Raw genomic sequence first — 25,833 nt, forward strand, 5'->3', positions numbered from 1 at the left:
CCACCACACGGACAAGTAAAAAAAGCCTTATCACAGTGAAGCTTTTCCCCAAAAATTACCAAGAAATAGACATTTTAGTGACTGAGATTAAGATCAGGGTGCCATGAATCTAGCAGCTGCTGCACTCAGACAGCCCATCTATACATATTAGACTAAATTACTATTAAATACTATTCTAAAATTCCTTCATTCATCAGTTATCACTGAAATATAGAGAAAGGACATATTGACATACTTTGAAATCTTACAAGCTATTTTAGAAAAGGAAATAAGCCATACCTTCCACAGGAGACCTTCATATCGTCTCAGGGGTTTGTTGATAACCTGCACAGAAATTAAATCTCATATAGGAATAGCTTCAACTAGACAGCCTTGGCATTTTAAATTTATACAAAAGTTCCTACCTTTCCAGTTTTACCTGCCAGTATCAGTTTCATTTCTGTGCCTTGGGCTAGATCAAGGGGTGTCTGATCTGTTTAGTAACAAGACAAGAATGAGAATTTGATGCAAATAATTATGTACTTTAAAATAATTTGTCACTCTTTACCCCATCAGTTTGGCCTCCGAGCATCTACACTTACTGAGAATTGGGGAACATCAACTCCTGAGGGGAAGAAGACTAAAAAAGGTATTGAACTTTAAGACACTGCACTGCTCATCAGAGTTCTACTAACTGCAGAGAGCCTGAGCCCTTTGCCCTTACTGACTTAAATTTGTTTTTAGCTTCCAGCTATAAAAACCAGTTTAGGGCACTCATAAATACCAAGACAGAGGCATTTTTAAACAGAGGACAAGAACACAGTTGGCACAAATAACATCTGCATCAAGTTTTCCCCTTTTTTATTTCATTAAAAGCCACCTTCTGAGGAGTCTCTTTGTGTTTGCCACATTTTCAATCTTGCTTTTTTTTGTTACCTGTGTTCAATGTTTAACATCAAGAAAACAAAAGTCAGGCACATTTACTGTTAATACAATCAGTAAATTTTCCAGAAATGGGTAAGCTTGGAAAATAAAAGGACACACAATAAGTATTTTGATACAGTTCCTCAGCCTCTTGCAATTTAGTCACTGTTTGCCTTCCCTTATTAGTGACACAAAGCCTGTAAAACACTGTACACTATGTAATAAAGTAACACAGCTTACCGAAGATGTTGAATTTGTGTATCCACTTAACATTTAACATACTTTTCATCTGGTACTCACCATTTTTGTTTTTTATTTTAGGATCTGCTCCATTTTTTAGGAGTTTCAATGCACAGTGCTTATGAGCACGGTAGGCTGCACAGTGCAAGGGTGTGTTCCCCATCTGATCTGTACAGTTGATATCAGGTGGCTTGCGCTTGTTTAACTGGAAAAAAAACAAAGTTCTGCTTACTTATCAGTTTTCCCTCCATCTCCAGATGCCATATTCTCTCTTTTGAAAATTAGTTTTTCATACTAGGATCCTTCAGTGTAGATCTGGCAACAAAGAGGGCATTTAGCAAGTGTTATGACAAGGGCAAGGACTGCAACAATTAAATAAGACATTCAGCTGGAGTTAGGAACTTCAGTGTTTTGCTTGCTATACCCCTTCCACCTTTGCTGCACAATATGGACACATTTTTCTACTTAACTGCACAGTGCCAGGGGAAGTTGCCCAGTCTTGCAGTTCAGTCATTTACACACTAGAATGGCCCTGCCCAAATCTGCTGTTCTTCATAAAAGACTCCCAGGCACAGTGCAGAAGCTAGCACAGGCCAGTGCTAAATCCAGAAAAAAAATTGTATAGCCACCCTGTTTCAGAGAGTAAGAACTTTGTACTGAAGGGTGTCAGACTGCCAATCTCAATGCCAGATATCCCAGGCCATTTAGAGCTCCTAGTACAGGCAATCTGTTACACAAACAGTTTTGATGCATTCTTAAGTCTATTAAGATAAGAGTAGCTACGCAACCAGGAAAAAACAAACAGAAAACAAGCAACACAAACTAAGTGTACTTGCACACAACATAAATGTTTTGAGAAACTGACCCCTTCAAAGAGAAGGGTCATTAAGCATGACACTGCTAACTACCCTAAAACACCACTACACTTGGTACTCAAATATGTGGCTACTGGATACATACATGAGGGCTGAACTGAATGAAATGTAGAGGTCCCTTCCAACCCAAACCATTTCATGCATCATCAGCCACTTAAGCTCACAAGCCACAAGATGGGAGTGCCTTAATAGAAAGGCTAAGGTCCTGATAAGCAGCCTTAGGAAACCAGAGTCACAAGGGCATGACAACAATTTTTGAGAAACTCAGTTTTAAGTACTCACATTAGGCATATGCTATCTGAGAAAAACTACTCCATAATAACAGAATTCCCATGGCCACAATTTAACATCACTTGTATGTACCTCAGGAATAGTCCTATAAGGGATAAACCACTATAGCTGTTGTTTACAGATCAACTGGTAAAGGCAAAAAGAGGGAGTTTGTGCAAGCATGCCCTCATTAACACTGTAGTCAAATACTTGGATTCCTGAGGACTCCTAAGCTTTAGCTCTTTCCAACCAGCTGTTTTACATTTACTTTTTCTTCGGACTTCTTGCCTCCACACCTTTTATGCCACCTGCCTGTGTTTCCAGCACATTATGCCATGTTACAAGGGAATATTTGGAAGAAAGCTTCATGCATCAACTCATTGAGATAAAAATCTCTCCAGTCACTTCAGGAAACGTACAGTACATTTTTGAGAACTCATAGGAAGAACACACTAGCTTTGCCTCAAGTAGGCTAAAACGCCTGAGTTAGTTAAGGTTCAGCTGCTGAAGATCTAACTTCTAGTAAATAACATGTTCTGATGTTAGGTGTTACAGTAAAAGCACATGTAAGCAGCTAAAGTTTCATGAATATAATAGTTTGCTAATAAAAAAAAAATAAGTAGAAGCAGAAAGGCCTGAATAATCAGTAAGCAAAGTGCAGGGAATTCAAGAGCTGAAGGGCAGTTCTGAAGAGCTACAGAAACTATAGAAGTTCTGCACATAGGTATGAACCTGAGAGTAGGAAAATCATAGGGGTTTACAACATAAACTTGTAAGTGTATCCCAAGGAACACCTGTTTATAATTGACTTAAAACTGACTCCAGGTCAAAATGTGACAATACTTTGAAAAGTTTTAGAAGTCAATATATCGCTGTCTTCACATATACAGAGCTCAGAGATAGCAAATATATTAAAAAAAAAATCTCTTAGGAATAAAAATGTTCACAAGGAGAATTACATGCTCATGCGTAGTTACACACCACACAAGAGAAAGCAGAGTTCTTTAATGACAGATTTCTATAAGGAGCCACTTTTTTCTTATTCTTTTTTCACGTTAGCTTAAAGATTAGTCAGCAGACATTTAACAAGTATTAAAATTATCAGAATCAAGAACAGACCACTTATGTCAGTGCATTAATTACAACAAGTACAATTGTGCAATGTAATAATGCACTAATTTTTCCACACCTTATGTGTTGTGTACAGCTCTGGTTCTCTGTCCCTTTCAAAGAGGACAGCACAAAAACTCCAAATAAGGATTACAAGGAAGACCAAAGATTTAACAAAAGTTTCCGTGCAAGGAGTTAGACAAGTGCTCTTCAGGCAGTAAGAAAAAAATTTAGTAGGGGAAGTAAATTGTGAACAGGTATTCACTTCTGGCTTCTAGGCAGAAAAATAAAGAACATCAAATATCTCAATACACAAATCTCTCATTTGTGATTTTTCATGCCTGAAAAGGCATTATTAAAGGTGCTAAGTAGGTAGAAACCATTCCATACTGCATGTCTTACTGCCAAGGACACTCTTCAGGAGTCTCAAAAACTTGAGTTCAAGCACTGGGACTCTGCTTCAAAACCCAGCTGGATTTGGTCCTGAACAACCTGCTGTAGTTCATTCTGCTCTGCCAACAGGAGCTGGACTAGATAGAGGTCCAGAGGCACCCTCCAGTCCTTCTGTGATCTGCTTCTGCCACCAACCTGTTGATCTGGGATTACTGTGAGTGTGCACATACACATACACAATTTTCAATTTCTGCTCAGCATGAAACTGCTGTGCAGATGACTGTCCATTAAAAACTACAATGGATGCTAAGGACAAAGAGCTTGCTTTCAAGACTAGACAGGCCACACTGTGGTGAAAATCTAGGCAACCATGACACTAAGGTACCCACAATACCATAATAAGTTTATCTCAGCAGACCACGAACCATTACACTGCTGCTTACAACTAGTTAATTCTTTCTAAAGGATTTAAAAACACTCAAGTTGAAAACATTGGTTTTGCAACCTCCAACAAAGAGGAAAATCCTTGAGGGTTCAGCACTTTATAAATATAACATGGGGCACAGAACTGATATTCCAAAGTAACAGCCTTTGAAATGCAAAGCACAGTCATATTTGTTACATTAGCATTATGGATTTAATCACTTGACTTGAATTCTTACCAAGGCAGTCAGTTTCCCTGTTTCCCCCTCTCTTGCTGCTCCTAAGAGGAGCTCTTCTAGTTTCCTTTCTTGTGTCCTTTCCACTGCTATTAAAAAAAAAATTAATAAAATTAAGGTCAGTCTCAGTAAAGTACATATGATGAACAGCATTGAAAAAACTATAGCAAAACAAGAGAAGCTAGAGTTTGCAGTATTATTTATTTGGGACGTACAAATAGAATATTTACTCAGAAAAGTCTGTGTCAGAGAAAAAGTATGTTCAAAGCATATAAAAATTGACAGATGTACAAGTTTGTATACACACACACGTATTATTATTATTATTATTTTTTCAACACTTAAAACCAAGCTCACTCCCTGAAGAAGGGAAAATGGAAACGATGCAACACCCTCATCTCAGATCTTCCCTATGCTCTTTCCAGCTTCTCTTCTTATCATCCTACCAAAATTTTATTCTTCTCTAACAATTCAGCAGATGAGCAGTGGAAATTAGTTATTTGTGGATTTGCATGTAAAATCAGAAGAGAGATCACTTCTTACATGCAATCTGTGGTAATGGACACAGAGTCCATCAGTATTTAAGAGTATTACATAGTAACACCAGGAAGCAACAGTTTTTGAACTCTCCAAAACTATAATCAGTGAACCAGGTTAGTATTTGGACACCATCTGCCTCATCTCTGACACCTGTGAGGCCATGGAAGAAACAAATGGAAGGGTTTTTATTTTTTATGCCTTTTGACACAATGTTTAAGACTGCAATAGCAGCCCTAAATCCGATCCATAACTGGGTCACCTTTGCAAACTCTTCAGAGTTTTGCTCTCTAATGATTTGGTTGACACAAAGCCATTTACTGTTTTGGAGTTTTGTCTCTTCCAGCAAGCCAAGTTTTTCACTGCCCATGTACCATACAAAGCTGTAGCAAGGACTGAAGTAGGGCTGAAATAGCTGCCTGAATAATGCTAATTGTATTCATAAACTTAACCCATTTTGTCAGTACTGCTGACAAGAGCCAAAAACTATGACTGTTTTCTTTCTAGTACCAAATCTAAAAGAAAATCCAACTGAGCTTCTGTAATTTGCAGGGAAATAAACCAGCTTTTAGAATGCACACATGTTAAAAAATCCCCAAAACAAACTTTGACCTATTAAAGTTACCTTCCAACATATTCCTTATGTCTTTGTCATGAGTAACTTCTTTTGCAGTCTCTCCACTGCCATTAACAATAGAAGGATCAGCATTATGCTGCAAGAGTAACATCACCACCTCCTGAAAAGCAATTTGAAAAACACTGTTTATCTGTCTGTGTAACTGCAATGCCACAATCAGGCTTTCCAGCCATTGACATCCTGTAAGATGAGCTTTGTAACCAACAGCTTCTCACCACTGCTGGTTTCTCATGAAAACAGGAAGGGATGTTTTAGAGAGATTGAAGAGTGAGACTGACTGCAACCTTTTCCCTCCCATCAGACTGAAGGAACCAACAGGAGGTACAGCTGAACAGAATGACCCTGAAAAGCAGGTGTACTTGGTGTGAATGCTGAATTTGATGGATTAAAATTGCAAAATTTGCTCTTTTGACAAGACAGTTAAGTAGTCACTCCTTCTGAAGGGGCAAGATGTTACCCACAGAGTAGTACTAGTTTTGGAATGATGGTGGTGTGGAGGGGCGGGGTGGGAATCATCAAACTAGTGCTGCATTACACAAGCCTATAAAAAGCTCTTTAGTTTTAACTGACTATAAAAAACCAGCAGTTTTAGATACCAAATGGGCCTGTGTCCCCTAATTTAAGAGATTTCTTTCCCCTCCAGAAGTTACTAAGAATAAAACAATGTGGTTCCTCTCTGCGGTTTTTTTTTTTTGGACAGAGTTATACAAGCTAGGCAATGTGCCTAATCCTTCTGAACACACTGTACCAAAACAGACAATAAGTCATTTTTAGACACTGTAAAAACATCTTTTTGAAGTGATCTTATTGCTAGCACTTTCTTAATAATTCTACAAGTGAGGCTTAAGAAAGTCACCATACTTTACCTTGCGCCCTGTGAAAGCAGCACGATGGAGTGGAGTGTCCCCCATGTCATTCAGCACATTCACATCTGCACCAGCCTAAACAGCAAGACCAAAAGACATCTGAATGTCCTTCCAACAAGAACTACACAGCTATTCCCTCTGACTGAGGGGAAGACAGGACACTTATGCAGACTTCATGGCAAATCAGACCAGAACTGTAACACAGTCATCCTGCAAACAAGGATAAAGTATGTCTCTAAGATTCATAGCCAACATTCTCTCAACTGTTTCAAAAGAGAAGGGCCCCCTGCATTCTTCCAGGCACTCTTTTAAGAGGGTATGTGGAAAGTCAGTTTAATACAAGGGATGGAGGCTGTTGTTGCCTTGGCTTTTGTTTGGCTTGGGTTCTTTGGGGTTTTGCAGATATTCCTCTTGAATCTCTCTTCCTATTGTCACACACTTTCTCCATCCCATACCTTTTTTCTGAAAGCAGGAGTGTTTGCCACACTGCCCAGGCATTCTTCCAAGAAACCAAGAAATCCTATCTTTCTTTCATTAAGTATTTCTTCTACACCACTCTACCTACCCTCTCAAAGGCTGAAAGAGAGGGCAGAGCATACTTAACTTCATCACATATGTTTAGACCACATGATTCAGCCAGGTCACTGCTGCCTGCCTAAAGTTAACTGATGAACCTGAGCTCTGAACCTAAAGTTCCAGAGCTCTGTTTTTGATAATGCCTCCTTCACTTGCTCTTTGCACAAGTACACAGACACCCTAATACAGGCCTAGCTTTCAGAAGTGCACAGCCTCATGTATTTCTCACCTTGTTCTTTAAAGAATACCCTTTCAAGAGCCCTATCAAAGGAACTAAAAGTACAAAGTCGCATGAACTCTTCCAACTCTTGAAGCTGGATGCTTGATAAATGCATTAAGTGATAAAACTTTACCTTTCACTTTAAGTAGCCCTCTTGAATTGAAAATGGCATTACTTACTGAGCAAGTGCGTAGGCTAGAGAATAATTTCTCAAAGAAATCTCAAATTTGTTTCTTCTTTTTTTAAGTCTGGATTATACTGGCAGCTTTTATTCTTAATGAAATTCAAGTTTAGATTAGCTTTGCATTTGAGCCTGTTTATCACACTCCTGCCATCCAGCAAAATCTTTCAAATATGAAAGAGGGTCTTACACAGTTAAGATTGAAGCCACCATGAGAGAAAAAAAAAAAAAAAAAAAAAATTCTGTCAGAAACCAGAGTCACTGCATTTGTGGTTGTTATGCAAGTACCAACACATCAGTTTTGATCACAGAAGTCCATAATTTCAAAATCCATCACATAGTTCATTATTTCACAGATGTTCAAAAGAAATAATGAATCAAACTATTAACCTGTGCCTGAAAGAAACACATACAAGCCGCTTCACACAAAATTCTGTGCACACTTCTATGCACAATATAGAAATAGATAATGTGGCTTTTTTTGCATTTGAGACACCTTAGCCTTTTCTACAGCTCAGTATCTGAAGTTGCCTAAACTTAAGTACTTTATGTACTACAGTATCAAACTGTTGAAATAATTGCATTACTAGTATTACATGCTGGCTTATTATATACAGATACCCACTAAGCTTCAAAAAACCTGAGCTTTCATAAGTGCACATCTATATATTGCACATCTTTAGTTCCTACATGCAGATAGCTACACTCCAAGACAAAACCAGCTAAGTATCAATAATTATAGAAACTGCTCAGAGTAAGGGCTGTATGCTATTATACAGACTTCCACTGTCACTATTTCTAAACCAGGCCTATCTTAATGTCACAACAGTTATGTCTCTGTTACATGTACACAAACTGTAGGAGTGCCTGTGCCTCTCTGCAAAGCCTCCATTCTTCTCTCACCTGAACAAACACTAACTGCTTCTAGCCTTACACAAAGAGGAAAATAGAAATATACCTTCAGCAAATCCTCTACCACAGCAGCATGTCCAAAGTAGCAAGCAAGGTGAAGAGGTGTCCAGCCCATATTAGATTTACTTCTGCCTAAAAGACAAAACAGGTCAATTAAGTTTTGATCACACAGTACAAAAGAGATATTGCTGTGTGCTTGGAGGTTGCCATGGATGACCATTCTTCACAGTAGCAGAGGAACAAAGAGGCTGAGATACTACTATCTATACTACTCATATTATTTAAATCTCTAAATCAGGAGGCATTTTGAGAAAGGTAGATTCAAGTCTAAAAGAAAAACCAAAACAAAACACCAAAACAAACTAACAAATCCAACAAAATCAACCACAAAAAACCCCCACAACTTTCTGAAAGGTAAACGTCATGTTACCTGACTGAGAATAAAGCTTTGCATGTAACACCTTTCAATACTAGCAAGAAGCTTCAGTTAGTTTCATTCTTCATTCACTATGAAAAAGGCACATTCAAGCACGTTTTTCTCTTGTTTATCAAAAAATTTTGGTTTACACAATTTCATTTTCTTCACACAAATGAGAGGTAAGACAACCCATCTTTCAAACAAAGGATTCAAAATAAAATAGGTGAAATAACTTAATGTTGAAGTTTTTTGTCATCAGTTTCTTTCTTGCCTCGTGCTTTACTCAGTTTTAATAAAGACAGCCTCACTAAGTAACTCACTAAGTACTTTATGCACAGTAGAACTCAGGTATCATCTACAGCTCTAAGTTGCAGAATGATAAAGCAGATGGGAAGCAGGCACAGAAATGACCATGCAGAGGAAAATATGATTTATGCTTTAAAGAACATTTAAAACATGACCTGGAGGACTGGTTGTATAAAATTCAACAACTCTCCTACAATCCTTTCTTTAAAAGCAAGATATTAAACCATTAAAGACTACTAAAATTAACAACTTGCTTTACTTTCCAACTGCAACACTCAACTGTATTAAGCAAAGGCAACCTGCTTTGTTTTTACTAAGCAACACACCCACAGCATTAGAGTGTCACCTAAAACCTATCATCTTTTACTTGGAAGAAAAATGAAAATAAGGTAGTAGAAATTGTTTTGAAGTCACTGCCACCATTAAGTTTTCCCCTGTCATATAAGCTCAAGTACTGAGGCATGGAACATGTATAAGGTAAGTTTGCCCTGAGGAAACAAGGACAAGGAAAATAAACTGTGCATCTTGAAAGTTCATATGCTCTCATATTAAAAATTAACATTAGAATGTGGTTCAGAGCTGAAATATTTCCTTATTTCTTATAACTGTTTTCAGTTAACATTCCTGCCCTTTATTGACAATTACTTTTGTAATTTGATTCACTGTCTTCTTAACTCCTGTTGTTCCCAACCCCAGATTTAGATCTCTCCCTCATTACAGTCTGGCCTACAACAGAGCTTCCACCTATGTCATTGATGGGCCCAAGTATCACAGAAGATAAACACTGTGTGAATCACTAATTCTGGGGCTATTAATGCTGGATAACATACTAAAGGGACTACACTCATCCCTCAGTCCAGAAGAGAATAAGGTTCATTCAAAGAACACAAAAGAGATCTGAGCTGCACTGAATTCATACAATTAGACCATAACAGTCATTAGTTAATAGCACTGACAAGACAGGGTTGCTGCCAAGGAATTAAGTCATGAAAAAAAAAAAAAAAATAGCCAGGAACCTGTCCAGATTTGTAGACCTCACTGTATAAAGTCAGGACAGGCCCTTACTCTGATCCACTCTGAATATTTGCATGTCTCATGTTAGCTGACCATTTATTTCTCAAGCTTTTGAGGTGTTCTCTTCAAAGTGACCACAAGTGTTTGTACTTTTTTATTATTACACTAGGGAGAATGCAAGGATAAGAAAGGAGAAATAATGTAATTCCAACAAAAACCATAATTCCTCTCCCTCTTACACACACTTCTTTACTTTAATGCCAGTTAACTCCAGGTCTCAAGTGTTACAATTTGTTTAGAGAATGGAGACAAGGTAGGCAGTCAATTTTCCAGCTGTGCAGTCATTCAAATGTGTATTTTGCCATAATAGACTACTGACCATTAACCTTACCTTACAGAGCTTTTACTTTGCAAATTAGCAGATATGCTATTTTCTTGTATTTAAGAAAAATGAGTCAACAAGAGATGGCCTTAGAAAACATTATTATTTTGGATGAAATCTGGGTTTTGTACTGTTTTAATTCAGATTCCTTCTTTCCAAACCAGTGAACTGAGGAAGCCAAAAAGAGAAGTTCAGATCATTTGGCTGGATTTCCCTCAAGGAAATCCTGCCTATCTGCAAGCACTGACTGGGTAGAATACAGTCACAATACAGCAAGTACAAGAAGCCTGCATTTATTTTCTCTTCCTTCATTTTGGTTGAAATTGTGATCACTGTTGTCAGACTTGACACTTAAGAATATACAGCACACACAGCCTCAGATGTAGCTCTCATCTAAAAAGACAAGGAGAAGATGTGAAAGATAGGCTTTGACACCCAGGCACATCAACTTGCCAGACTTATGGCTACCAAGGCACATCTTGCAGAAAGTTTACACCTCCTCCAGTACAGTCTCCCACCTGCTCCAAAAGCACTTTATGGCAAGCCAAGTGGCACTGTTGTATCAGATGCAAATCCTGAAGGAACTGCTACGGTACTGAAGACATTCCCCATACCCTGACTTTCTAGGGACCTCTAATATCCGAGGTAAAGAGAGAAGCACAAGAGGCTATCAGGAAGAGAAGGAAGATTAAGGGTTGCAATAAGACAGTCTGCAGTGTGTACTTTAGTTAATCATCAGGTTGTTATGCAGTTACTATCTGGTGGTACCCAACAGATTAGAACTTGTAGCAAGACATAGTGGTTGGGCTAGTGAGGAGGCAGAATGGCAGGGCCAGTTATACAGCAGAGGCTGTTTGGCCTGAATTTGTCTTAGACTGTTGCCAACACTCTGTGAGATCAAAGTGAAGCAAGACAGTCTCTCAAAAGTGATAGCAGAAGAACAGTAGATTTAGGTCTGAAGTTTCACACAACTAGAGCAGTTCCCCCAGATAACACTAATTATACTTCTGTGTCCTCTGACGTTTAGAAGAATTGAAACTTCAAAAGCAGAGATTGCACAGTGAACAAAACCCATATTTGGAACTAGTTTAGGTTAAAAATAATATCACAAGCACATTCCCTCTAGCTTCCTAGACCTCCCAATAGCAAGCAAATATTAACTAGCTGGCATGTACTGCTAAACTAGAAAAACAGCTAAGCAAGAATTTCATTACCTCAGCCTCTTCTATGCTGCAGACTTTCTGACCAGAGACCCATTTGCTTGATATAATAGATAGGAGATTATGCCATTTCATTATGCTTTCCTGACTTCAGATTATGTGTAAGAACACATCAGAGACACTCTGAAATCTCTTCTAAGCACAGGAGACTTCAGGAACTTATTTATGGGCACTGTTGCGTGAATCTTAAGGTGCTTTTATTCCAATTGTTAAGTCACTACACATTGTGAATATTTAGCAAGGTTATACTTCTGAGGGTGGAGGACTTCAGCTTAATCAAGGTATGTTTGGTTCCCCTTTAAATTATGAACTAGCTTCCCAAAGATGAAGTAGCAAGGCCTTGGGTTTCACAACTTCTTTTTCTGAGGTGAGTGCATTAACCACTGAGAAAACACAAACACGGCTGAGTAGTCAAACAAAACAATAAGTAAGCTGATGATTAATAATGAGACTTAAAGGGATAGAGTTTGTTCAGGTAACAGGAATCCCTACCCTCTAGGCAAGGTGCTCTCTTCTGTTATGGTTGAAAAAAAGCACAGCTGATCACTCTCCCCTCCCTCTGCAGCACTTTCTTCTCAGAGCTGCTAAACAGTTAAATGCTGAACAATGGAATACCAGCCTGGGTAGAAAGAGTGGGATTCACATCCACATCTTGGAAGCAACCAGAAACATACTCATGTAAATAAAAAGAAATATATAAAGATACTAAAATAATAAAGAAGCAAGGTAGACTGCTATTACTATCAAGCTTGCAAATCTAGTCCCAGTTTGAAGTTTTATGCACAGCAAGTTGCTGAGCCACACGTGTTAGCTGCACATGAGCAAAACCTCAGTGATGGCCAAAGACCCACACAGAGGAAGAGTAGTCTTAGTTTCTTTTCCCAAGTAACCTAGTATTCTGCTAGGAGTAAGAAGTATACGTTTGTCCCAAATCTTTTTGCAAGTGGCAAGAAATGTAACACTTCTACTTTGTGATGACAAAATATGGGCCAAAAAATACCCCAAAAATAAAAAACCCTTATGTTGAGCAGAGCACAAATGGCTGACCTGATCTAATCTTCTCTGCAGCTCTGATGAAAGCTATTTACCTCCCTGAACAATCCCCACCACAATCTCGTTTGTTCAGTATTCTAAAGTTTCAAAGTTGGCATAAGCATGAACACAGGCAAAAAGAGGTACTGATTCTTTGTCTTGTTGACACTTCTAGTGTCTGTGAATTATGCTGTTTTTCTGTACACTGCAACTATCAATATTCTTTTATCTCTCCCCTGTGCAAACATACCCTTAAGTCACAGCATAAAAGCTGTTTAAGTGGGCTTTTTATTACTTTGCTGAGCACTCCAAAGAAAGCAAGATTATACTATCACTATCAGTTTCACTGCATGTGACTTCAACAGCAAGATTACAAATATTTGAGAAAGGCTACTAACCTTTACAGTTGATATCAAAGCTTATTTCTCCTTTGTCCAAAGTATCCAACAGCTGTTTAACTTCTTCAGCATTTCCATTTCTAGCATCATGGAGAAGCTGCTGCTCTGCTTCCGTAGTCATCTCTAACAAAAGATACAAGAGAAGAGATTTTACAATCAGTTACACTGCTGTAAGTTATGGCTTAAAATTACGTCACTTTTCACTGTTATTTAATACTAACCCTGGTGTGAGAAAGATAACTATTGTCTCTGTGGAACACACTTAATGAGCAACTGTTGCAACAGTCCAGCACTCAGGCTATTAAGAAGCATTAAAATTCCTCATACAAAGCAGTTAAATAACCAAATACCCATGTTTTCTTGCTTCTGTGTTTTCTAGGTTCTAAGGGTGGCTTGGGAGTTAAAACTCTATGCCACAAACAAGGCAAGCTTTGCTACAAGCATAACCAGTAAGCATTTACTTTTTCTTTACAAGGCTTTCACCCCTATCCCTCAAGGTTTCCAAAAGCAGCAGGAGTGGAAAAAAAATAAAGTAGCTATGTACATCCATTAACCCGAGTATTACCTAAGAATTAACTGACAGTTATTTTGGCTGCCAGCCCTGGGAAACAGAATGTCTTTGCACAGAGATTTCAGATACCCATCAGTGATAGTACTATCATCTCTCAAGCCTGGGTATCTGAGACTGCAACCTCAACTTGAAGGGGAATCAGGGACTCAGACAACTTGTAGATTTAACCTTATCTTTAAGAAACACAATAGTACAATACAAGGAAGTTAACACACAACTGTAAAAGATCGCCAATTAATTCTATTCCTACCATTGCTCTTGAACTGCAAAGGGAAAAATGGCATTTACATCCTTCAAAGAAGGGAGAAAACAAAACCTTTTAACATAACTATTTTACAGATCTGTACAAGACAGGAAGCCTTAGACTTTTGGGCAAGCAGTTCTGTTGAAGAATACAGTTACTAAGTGATGTCTTAACCAAACTTTTTACACACTGAAATCACAATCTGAAGTTGGTTTGCCCCACCCTTTTTTTTTCTTTTTTTTATTTTTTTTTTTTTTTTTAATGCTATTACAAGAACTACCAACTGTATGAAGTTTAACAAGCACAAGTGCTGGACTCTGCATCTAGGACAAGGCAACCCTGGATGTGTGCATAGCCTGGGAAGTGAAATGCTGGAGAGCAGCAGGGCAGAAAGGGACCTGGGAGTGGGTCCTGGTCGAAGGCAAGATGAACAAGAGCCAGAAGTGCCCTGGCAGACAGGAGGGCCAGCCATGTCCTGGGGGCATTGCCAGCTGGCAAAGGAGGGATTGTACTGCTCTGCTGTGGAGTGGCCCCACCTTGAGTCCTGGGTACAGCTTTGGGCACCACAATATAAAAAAGGCATTAAGCTATTAGAGTGTCCAAAGAACAGCAATGAAGATGCAGAAATATCTGTAAGGGAAGCTTTATGAAGGGAGGCTGAGATAATTTGATTTGTTCAGCCTGGAGGAGACTGAATGGAGACCTCATTTCAGTCTTCCACATTCTTATGGGGGAAAGCAGAGGGGCAGGTACCGATCTCTTCATTCTTGTGACCAGTGACTGGACTGGAGAAAAAAATAGCATGAAGCTGAGTCAGGGAAGATTTAGGTTGGGTATCAAGAAAATTTTTTTTACCCAGAAGGTGGCTGAGCACTGGAACAGGCTCCCCAGAAAAGCAGACATAGCACCAAACTTGACAGAGTTCAAGAAGTATTTGGACAAGCTCTCAGGCACACAGTGTGACTCATGGGGCATCCTGCATAGCACCAGGACCCAGACTAAATGATCCTGATAGGTCTCTTCCAACTCAGCTTAATCTATGCTTCAACTAGACCTAGATACAGCATTGCCCTATTTAAATATACCATTTTAAGCAGTGTCAAGAAACTATGTTAAAAACAGCTTCAAAAGACTGTGCTGCTATAGACAATTTATTGCTGTTGATACAACAGGAAAACGAGACTCTGTCCAAATTTAGTGTCTCCAGTTTTTTATGCTCAGCTGACACACTAGGTTTACCAGGTCCTGCAGTCAGATTATGATCACTGGCCTCACACATTTAGCTTTCCTATACTAGCAGAGGTTTTGATTGGTCCCACAAAAGGTTTACACTCTGCTGTTCTGGACAGGCAGCTTGACTGCACCACACAGACTCACAGTTCAAGTAGATTCAGGGAGCTCTTCAACTATGGTAAGATAAGAAGCCACTCAGCAAGAAAAGAGACAGTGAGAACACTGGGTAAGGAACAAAAAGCCTGTAACAGTGGCAGATCCTGCAATATTCAAGACTGAGGCAGAAATTAGAACAGGACAGACTGCCAAAGAGCAAGCAATACAGCAAAGAGAAGTTTCCCTATCTTTTCCTCAACCAGCAAAGGAAGAGAGAGAATTTGTTTTCAAAGAATTTGACAAAGACTAAGCATGCCCTTTCTAGCATATTTCAGAACAGACTGTATCAGTCACCTGCAACCTACCACAGACACAGGATACAAATGCATTCTCCAGAAGCACATTTGTTCATGCATGCTTTTCAGTTCTATCAGAAAACAAAACAAAACAGTACTAGCTCTTCTAGCAGTCCTTTGAGCCCTGAAGTTACTTTTTCCTTTAGACAGGGGTCTATTCACTTGTGGAGGCAACACAGTTTATTTTTACTGGGGCAGGTATAATTTTTCTCAGTGAATCAGTTCTAGCAGTGTCTAGAGAATGATCAAAACCATGTATGTTCATGTATTATCAGCCTGTAATACTATCTCTGAAGCTAAGTGATACAGTTTCAGTAGGACACAGAATGCAGCACCGAGAATCACACAGACCAAAGATAACAGGACAGACTCATTTTTCTGGCTTGGCCATGATTGGAGGGGAAGAGGGGAAGAAAAAAAAAAAGCAAAGCTCATAGCTCATTTTCACCCCCTCCCACACAGTATTGCTTTAGCCATGTCTCAGATGAGAAACACTCCTAACATTACTCTGTATCATTTGTCAACATCCCACATACTCAGCAGGTACGAGTAGCAATGCACTTTCAACCATTAAGAACTGTCTGTTTCCATTCGATATTGACGAGAAGGAAGAAAAGACTTTGGGAAAGAAACCAAGACACTGATTCAAATAAACAACTCTTGCATGCAGCAAGGCCTGTTATGTACATGAGCAGAATCTTAAACAGCTCAAGATACACAAAGTTCAATCACTACATAAAATTACTTGCATAGTTTTTCTACCACCAAATAGTTGTAAGGTTAAAATCACTGATTTGTTTGTACTCTTACAGCATACATTAGCAATAGAGTAACATGCATAGTAACATGTCCCCAAAGACCTTGCTGCTCAGGCCAAGCCTCCAATTTCAAATACACTATGTAAGCCTGAAGCATGCAATGATGCAGAAGAATTACTGTCTGGCTACTAATCACAGAAGGATCACTCACATGAAAGTGCTCCTATCCAATTGGGGCTGGAAAGTGAATCTGCATGCAGTTACCCATCACACAAATGATAAAGAACATACAGTTTCAGCTAATGAGCTAAATGACAAGCCTTAATAAAGCTGGCAGCAAACAGACTCCTAACAGAACCTTTTACACTCTTGTAAATACTGTTTTAAGCAATATGATTTGCTCTATAATGGAGATGAGAAACCACCATCAGAAGTTGGAATGACAAGTTTAGAACATGGAAACAAACCAAAACACAGGCACTCCAGTGGTGTGCACTTGCAGCTGTACATTGTACCCCTATACTCTTGTGCAGACAGTTTATTTGGTCACATGACCACCATGAAGAGCTCCAAAATCCTGACCCACCAGTTTTGAGGCACCAAGCCAGGCCATCAGCACTGAGGGAGAAACTTAACAGTTAAGTTTGGAGTTATTAGCCTGAAGACAATACTAGTAGGTTCATCATTATGGAGTGTGCTGCCTCTATCTACCAGCCATTTAAAACAGAACACATCTTTCAGTCAGCCGTGCTGTCATCGTTACCTTATTCCATTAATCAGCTGATGCAAGTAAATTGCCTTTCCTGGCCCTATTTATGCCTTGTGCTCTTCAAAGGCTTGCATGGCAGTCTCCACAGCCACTGGGACATCATGACACAACACCACAGAATATTATTTAGCATCGCCCCTGCAGCTGAGATGTGACTGCAAGGCACTTCTTTTGAACTCATTAGGGCTACCACACCAGTACTTGTCTGCTAATTGAATCTTATCCTTTAAGAAGGTATAAAAAATAGCATTGAGATGCTCTGCTTTTATCTTCTTCTATGAGACCTATGCCAGAGTGATTCTGTCACACACTACACGGTCTGTGTTCACACATGGGTTGTTTCCAACACAGAGAACACAGGTTACTATTCTGCCTGCATACCTGCTTAAGGGAGTTTTGCAGAATACAACACAAAAGACGACCTAACTACCTATATACAAACGACCAACTTTACCCAACTTGGATAAAGACCAAGGAAAACAAAAAAAAACAAAAAAAACCCCCAAACAAACAAAAAAAATTCTGCTTTTCTCAAAGCAATCTACAAAGACCCAAAGCGCCACTCCTGACTACGAGGCAGCACTATTTGTAAGACCCACTTGCTTTTGCTTTGATTTTTTTTCTCCTGGTGAATCCTCTAGCCATGAACACAGCCTACAACAATGACAATATATACTAAGTGGAATATATGTGGGTTTCACTCATATAGCTAGAAAAGCAGGAGAAGCAGTACTAGCACTGGCCAACTTAACATTAAGTCTCTGAGGCTGTGGCCACAGGTTCCATGGGAAGTTTTCTCCTCATGACAAACAGTAAGGCTGGCAAAAAGCATAACATTGTCTAGTATTTCAACAGATCTTCCTCTAGCAACGAAAATGAGATTCCTGTAGGAAGGGCTGATACTCGCTCAGGAAGATTTCTTACATGTCCCAGCACGCACATGTTACGACGTGATGCTTGCAAAGAAGGAGGACAAAATGCACCAAACCGCACAAACAGACAGAACCTGTCCACAAACCCACACAGCACACTGTACCGACAGGAGCTGCGCCAAGAAGAAAGAGTGCCTGTACTAGAAGTATGACTGATGTTATCTAAAAGTAGTTGTTTCAGTGTTCGGGTAAAGGGTTGTAGAAGTTAGAAGCTGGTCATGCTCCTATGACACAGTCTTCCTGTGAAAGCAGCACCTCTCTAAAATCAAGATACGGTTTGTTTAATAGCAATTAACACATCTGCAATAACACGTCTATTCAGCACCACTCCCAAGGCAACACTACTTAAACTAATCCTCGTTCTTGGGCATCTCCTGGCTGTTTTCCGCACGTATTTTACTTCTGTTACATCAAAGACTTTATTTCAGCTCAGGCGCTCCGAATAAGCTTACCCCCAGCTGGTGCGAGATCTCACCCGGATCAGCAGGCAGGCAGAACAGCCAGCACTTGAGCAGAACGGCCGGAGCTCCCCACGCCCGCCGGGAACCGAGCGGCTCGTCCCGGTAATTGAACACTTTTCAAGGCGAGTCAGGCTCAAGCGTCGCGGCAGCTGCGCTCCCTGCCTGCGGGAAAGGTGCGCTCAGACCCGCGGGCACCGGCCAGAGCCGCGCCTGTTCCAGGCAGGAGAACAGCGGGAAGGGGAGGAGGAAGGGACACCCACGCACAGCAGCAGGCGAAGACACCGCTCCCCACGGGCCAGAGACCACCCGGACCCCCGCCTCCAAGGCCGCCTCTGCTCCGTGCCTGCAGCCGAGCCCGGCTCCGGGCCGTCTCCTCAGCCCGCACAACGGACTGCTCGGGAAAACCAGCCACACTCCCACTGCGAACACGCTACCGACGGCCACGGCAGCAACAAAGCCAACGCCACGCCGGGAGGGCGGCGCATCCCCCGCCGGCCCCGCGTCCCCGCCGCGGAAGGAAACCCGCCCCGGGCGGGCTGGGCCACCGCCGGCCCGGCCTCGCCCCGCAGCCGCCGCCGCCCCGCGCCGCGCCGTGCTGCGCGCACCGGGCGCGGTTACATGTGACCGGCAGCGGCGCCCCGGCAGCTCCCCCCGCCGCGCAGGGCGGGCGGCCAGGGCTCCCGGCGGGCGGGACGGGACAGGCTCCGCCCGCCGGGCCGCCGCACCGCCCCCGTGGCCGAGACCGGCACCGGAGCGGGGCCGCCCGCGGGGGACCGGGTCTGGCCGCGGCTCGCCCGGAAAACCGCGAGGGGTGAGACGAGATCCTGCCGAGGGCGCTGCGCCCGCGCTTTTAGAGAAACGGGCCCGCAGCGGGCGCAGCCGCTCTTCCCGGGGGGGACAGCGACCGCCCTGCGACCCCGGGCTGTTCCGCAGGTTTTTGGGCACTGCCCTGTGCCCGCTGCGGTTTGGTGTCACACTCGTTTCAGTTGTGCCCGGCGACAGGACGAGGAGCAATGGCCGTAAACTAAAACACGCGAAGTTCCACCTCAACATGAGGAAGAACTTTACGCTGAGTGCTTCAGAGCACTGGAACAGGTGCCCAGGGAAAGTCACGGAGTCTCTGGAGACAGTCCAAACTCACCCGGACGCGTTCCTGAGTCACTTGCGCTGGGTGACCCAGACTGGGCAGAGGCTTGGGCCAGGTGATCTCCATAGTTCCTTTCCAACCCTAGCTATCCTGTGAGTGCCACTTTCCTGGAGCGCCTGTCGCCGCCGCGGGTGCGCGGCCTTGGCTCCGCGCTGCCCGGGGAGCGCTCCCGGCAGCGGCGGGGACGCGAACACCGACACCGACACCGACAGGCGATCGGAGAGATGGGGCGACAAACCGGCCTCAAAGAGCGCTGTAACACCACGAGAACGGCGCCTCGACAGAGGGGATTGCCAAAAACTACAAAGTGATATTGGCTTTCACATTTATGCATTAGCTTTTGCATGCTGGTATTGAACAGCTAAGTAATTCTATTTAGCTGTTCGTTAGTATAACGTAATCTATTAGTTTAAATACCTACCTTATAATTTATAGAAATAGTGGTGTGATTAATGTATTATATTGTACGCCTCAGCAAAAAGACTAAATATTTAAAATGCTTCTATGTGACTGAAAGAAGGGTGGGAAACAATTCTGTTGATTCCTACATCTGCTGACTGACCTCTCCAAGAGATAACAGTGACAACAGCAGAACGCTGGAGAAGAATGGTAGAATTTGTTAACCCCTTATCGGAGAATGTGGAACAACAGGATGAAGACAAGAAGAAATAAAACATATTTCACAGGATGTCGTGCAGGAAATTTAGAGTGTAAAGAAAACAAAGTAGAGTTCCTGAAACATCAAAACCTCACAAGAATGTCTGAATAATGTACGAAGCACATGAATATGTATGTTCCTCGGTAATGTAACAATATAAAGATCACACTCTCCCACTTTGGTGCTTTTTGGTCAAATGCCAAGTGCACCCCAGCGCTGGTTAATTTTTTTATCCCTTATTAAACTTAAAAGATAATTCCAAATTGCAAATCTCATTTTGCACAGGAAAAGGGGGTCTTTTTGGAAATCACTTTGGTAGCCTATACAACTGTGGTGCAGGTGAAAGAAAATTGTCAATACACACACTGCTTCTAAGAACAGCACAGCCAAAAGCAACCTAAAAAGAGAAATTGGGTGCTACCAGGGACAAAAAGTGAAGTATTTACTTTTTTCAAGGCTCTTTGGTCCACCACTCCTTCCCCTTTGTTTGCCCTACCCTTATTTATTCTTCACTACACCTTTCATCTGAAGAGTTGGCACTTGTTTCTCTGCCTTTAGCACATGAGAGGGGTTTTGCATTTTGAGAACTCCCACAGCGCCTCTGAAAATCCTGCAAGAAATTATTAAGGGAGCAGAGAAGCTTTCAGTGTTGTGGGATGACCAAGTCTGTGTCATATGCAGAAGGAGCACTGAAAAGGCAGGGCAGGAGCCACATGTGCCATGACAAACTATCACAAAAGATGAGGATGAAGCTTCTCTTCCAAAAGTGGGCAAGTTTAAACCTGAGCAATTCTAATGAAATTCTTCAGGCATAAATAATGAGGCAACCTCCATTTTTCTGCATTGTCTATAGCTACATGTATTTTTTTATCTTTGAAGAATGACATAGCAAAAAGCAGAGAAGGAGCAGCTCCACACCTTTAGATAATACAAATGTATCATGTTTGAACTTCTGTTGCCTTTTGTTACTTTAAATTAGTTTATCTTACTTAAGAGATCTGCTTCCAGGGATGCTTTGGCAATAATTATATATAACATCTGGGAGGCTTCAGGGAAGGATCATGTTGGCTTTCTTTTCTTATGTGCAGGTCTTCAAGTTGCTGCCCTTACCTCTCTTACTTCTTCTCTTACTACTCTATAACCCATTGCAATACAACACAGAGTTCACTGTTTCACCCTTCAGCCAGTCAGTGCAGGGTTTTTCTCTGAATCTGAGTAACAAAGGCCTGAAAACTAATAACTTAATAAATTTAATGTTTTAAAAAGACAGAATAAAGACCAACAGATACAGCGAGTAAATCAGAAGCCACGATCTCCATGTTCCTGCAACACTGGATTGACCCTGGGCAGACTTTTCCCTTGGCAAGCTGCACAGATCCCATCTCTGAAGAAAGGCTCCTCTTTGACTGCAGTATTTTAGTTTTCTTACAAGAAAATAGCCATTTATAAAGGATGTTCACAAGTGAGGTTTACTCCTTGTATATTTCTAGATAAGGGCAAGGCCATGGGGGTGCTATAATCGCCTGCACTCTCTGCCAAGGACCTAGTGAAGTTAATCCTACTTCCACAAAACAAAGGGTTTTGTGCAACACAAACCAGGCCAGGAGGCAGCACAGCACAGGGCCAGCTCCATTTAACTGTGCTGTAAGTCACCTGGATGTACAGGGCTCTCTGGGCCAGGATCACTGCACTTCTCTTCCTTCCATCATCTTCAAAGAGTGTCTATTTCTCACCTGTGTTTTGCCTCCTTGCACATCCCAGAGTAATAATGACCCAGTGCATTTTGGACTCTGAAGTGTGGAAAACAAAAAGAGAATGTTGCTGATATGGAGGTTTTGTTCTCTTTTATCTGTTTGTTTTGTTGGTTTGTCTTTTTTTTTTTTTTTTTTTTTTTTTCCCATGTCACTCCTTTTTCAGATAATCTGCTGAAAGTAGTGATTCAAAAAGCTTGAAACATGTCCTGTCTTGGGGCTGAACACACAGGCAAACAGCCTTGCACAGAGCTCACTGAACTGCTTCGTCTGTGATTTTCACAGTACAGTATTTTTTATATCCTCTCTGTGATGGGACAACCTTTATTACATTGACACTTTGTGTTCTTCCTCTTCAGACTAGAGCATACTGGTCAAATTTGAGATATATGACTGGGCAACGGAGTGCACACAGAGAAATGAGAAGTGGAAACAATAAATGATACGGGATGGGTTGTATGTTTGTTTTCACACAGTAACCTGTTAAATTGCTGTGTTTGTTAACTCATCAACAGTCCTAAAAATTTGTTCCTTAGCAGCTTTCTTGCAGCCTTGAGGCTGCACTTCTTGAGGAAACTGCTCCTCAACTCTGAAAAGCAGTGCAGCAAGCACAGGTCCTTGTCCTATTTCCATACAGATTTTATTTACTAGGCTGGCAAAACACAGGCACAGGAGAATTAATTAATGTGCTGACACTCTCAGATGTGATTCTTGTGGATGTCTCTGGATTACCATGAGCAACTCAGTGAGTGATTAGAGCAAACGTTCATGTTGTTCTGAACTGCCTGCAACAGAAATTCTTGCAGATGCTAGTCAGTTGCTTTCAGTTTCTCTCTGAAGTTTCTTTCATACTTTGCAGGCAAAAACCATATAATGTAGTGAATTTGTGGATGGTATGAGTTGGATTGGCTCCTGAGCTGAGACATGCTTTTTGCTGCTCAAAGCAGCACTGAAGCAAGCTCAGGTAGTTTCTTGAGGTAATGTGTAGCAGGAAAAAAAAAAATCCTGCAACAGAGAAAAGTTCCTTTTAAGATGCCTGTTTTTATCTGAATGCAGGAGAAAATGAGAGAATTGGTCCTCTTCTATACTGCTGGTCCTCTTCTCTCAGGAGGCTCCTAAAACCTTCTAGTAGTTACTTCATAGAAAAGCTTTTGGATTTCTGTAGCTCCACAGAAGCCAACTGGACCTTACTATAGCCAGCACAAAAAGTGGGTTGTGGCTAAATGAGAAGTAACAGTGCTAAACTAGGTATTAAGTCACCTGCACATATGCTTCTCCTTAGTCTTACTAGACATGAAGTTCTACACCAAGAACTAGTGTTTATAGCTATGAACTTTATAGCTAATTTATGTCAATCTAGCAAAATGCACCACAGTGGAACTGAAATCAGCTGAACCACTTTGTCCTCAAATGGATAAATGCTCATTATTGGATGGCCCAATTCTGTTGCAGAATGAGATTTCTATTGGATGTAGAGTGGAATTGGAGCATAAGAAAAAATTCCTTGTTTTTTGATAAGTAACTATAGCAAAATGCTCTCCTTGAGCTATTCTTAAGACACTATTGGAAGAGTCTCATTAGAAGAAAATCCTGCCCAAAACCAGAGTCCAGAACTGTTAATCATTAGTACATGACATGACATGACATGACGTGACATTTCCCTTATTTTTTCTCAATCTTCCTTCTTTTTAATTGTAAAAGAGGAGTTGAAAATGCATCATGATGTTTGAACTGTTGTCTGCAAAATAAAACAGGGTTATGGATATTTTACTAAAATTTTAATTCCTCTGTAATTCTTAGTTCTGTTTTTCATTTATTTGCAATTCAATCCTGATTGAATGAATATTATTTGTATCTCATTTAAGCTCTTCGTGCTCTAGTATTAGATTCCAGTTGCAGAATGGAAAGAGTAATTACTCGGTGTTTTATCTTGTCCTGGCAAGACAGAACAAAGAATTTGAATTCAAGGTAGCAATTTGGGCTGCTCCCTGACCTCAGGGTTTTATTTGGCTTACTTGATTTGATTTGAGTTTTAAATGTTTTTCTTTGCTATCTGTGGTTCACAAAGACTGAATTGATGGAACAATTGTAACCATTTTAAATATCAAAGTTAATGCACTGCTGTGAAGAGTATCATTTTGGGAGATGCCTCACCATACAGAACAGTAAGGTTCAGTCATATACTAAAAAAACCCCCCAAAATAGTAAACTCCACTGTGCTGTTGTCCTTTGTTTGAAAGTTGTGGATATGTTTCATATCTGCTTTAGTAGAATGTTTCAGACAGACAAAGACATTAATTATCTGGTAAATACTCCTGTACACCATATCAGTTCAGCTACTCTGTTAATAATTTAGTATCATTAACATGCTGGAGATTCATTAGCCACATTTATCTCCATTTCTATTTACTAAGACTTGTCACAAATATAAATGACAATGAAAGAAATTGGCGAATCCTCTGAAATCTGTCAGAGATGTCTACAGTCCACACAGCTCTGTGATTTATTCTCTGTGCCTCCTTATCTGGTACAGTTTCTTCCTGGCCCAATAGCAGATAGCTGAAGTCTTTCATATCAATGCTTTTATATGACTTAGAGACAACAGTCATTAAAAATAGCAATAAAATTTTTGAGTTATTTAATAACAAAAAAAATGTTTATAGTAACATAAAGCCACTTGTTCAGCTAAGTCAAAACTAGCAACTTATAAAGCACAAGCATCATAGAGATTGTACTCAGAAAGTTTTAGTCTTGTCATTATCTCCTTAGATTTATCAGGCAATTTAATATTACAGTGAACAGATGGAGCACCATCTTTTCTAGGTCCTCATGGATAAAGCTTTCAGTTATGTTTTGGTCAGAAGGCAATTGTTTAAACAATAAACTTACTGTCTGTCTATGTTTCTTTCTGTCTCTCTTTTAAAATTGACTGGAATATTGACTTTGACTTTGTCCCATAAAATATTAATTTTTGTCATGTTCCAACACTGGGCATATTTTTTTAATTATCTTTTCAAAAATAATTAAACCAACTCTGTTCATGACTTTGAAGACAAAGATGGTCTTGGATTCACTCTAACTCTGAAATAATTTCTGCAGAACTGCTGTACAACCAGTAGTTCTCCATCCAGAATATATGTAGTTGATAATACAGTGCTAATTTTGTCCCTATTCAGTTGCATTCTGGGTTTCTCGTTTGTTTGTTTTTGTTTTTACTGTGGGTTGTTAGTTTGTTTAGTTTTTGTTTTGTCTGTTTTGCCTGTCCTGATTGTCAACATCATTTTGAACTGTAATCCTTTTCTCCCGAACGGGTGTAAATTCTTTAAGCTTTCAAGAAAGGCAAAGCGAAGTTTACCTTGAATTCTTCCCAACTGTGTCAGTATAAAATCACACAGGAATAAAACATAAACCATAAAAACTGCATAAACTATGAAACCCTTGCTTTGCACGCAAGGAGATTTTTTAGTGATCAGTGCTCTCTCTTTTTAAAGGAGATCCTTAAACTTCCCGAGGTTAAACAGAAAACGTGGATTTCTAGCGCTATAATGAAAACAGCTTGAAACACCATGTTACCCTTTCAAATAGTTTTTAAAGGAAATTTTGTAGTTCTGTCAATCGTTCTTTCCGAGCGCCATAAACACAAGGTGAAAACAGATGCATCGGTAAAATCCTCAGTGAAACAGAGGTGCTTTATTTTAAGAACAGGAT

The 25,833-nt window shown here is 40.6% G+C and overlaps 1 protein-coding gene across 6 annotated transcripts in view; it reads right to left on the reverse strand.

Annotated features, from left to right (window-relative positions):
* Positions 1-19,179, reverse strand: part of OSBPL1A (oxysterol binding protein like 1A) — a 75,843-nt gene extending 56,664 nt beyond the window's left edge. For 2 of the 6 annotated variants that reach the window (XM_079300784.1, XM_079300781.1), the window contains exons 1-10: positions 18,834-19,179; positions 18,561-18,731; positions 13,150-13,272; positions 8,426-8,511; positions 6,491-6,565; positions 5,613-5,724; positions 4,454-4,539; positions 1,204-1,348; positions 405-472; positions 280-324 (exon numbers count right to left, since the gene is read on the reverse strand). In XM_079300784.1, the coding sequence (XP_079156910.1) occupies positions 280-324; positions 405-472; positions 1,204-1,348; positions 4,454-4,539; positions 5,613-5,724; positions 6,491-6,565; positions 8,426-8,511; positions 13,150-13,270 (738 nt within the window). In that variant the 5' untranslated portion in view covers positions 13,271-13,272; positions 18,561-18,731; positions 18,834-19,179. Of the gene's footprint in view, positions 1-279; positions 325-404; positions 473-1,203; positions 1,349-4,453; positions 4,540-5,612; positions 5,725-6,490; positions 6,566-8,425; positions 8,512-13,149; positions 13,273-18,560 lie in introns of all 6 variants that reach the window. The other 4 variants (XM_079300783.1, XM_079300782.1, XM_079300785.1 and 1 more) reach the window with 4 other exon arrangements.
* Positions 19,180-25,833: the final 6,654 nt, after the last annotated feature.

This window comes from Erithacus rubecula (assembly GCF_903797595.1).
Source record: "Erithacus rubecula genome assembly, chromosome: 3".
Classification (NCBI taxonomy): domain Eukaryota; kingdom Metazoa; phylum Chordata; class Aves; order Passeriformes; family Muscicapidae; genus Erithacus; species Erithacus rubecula.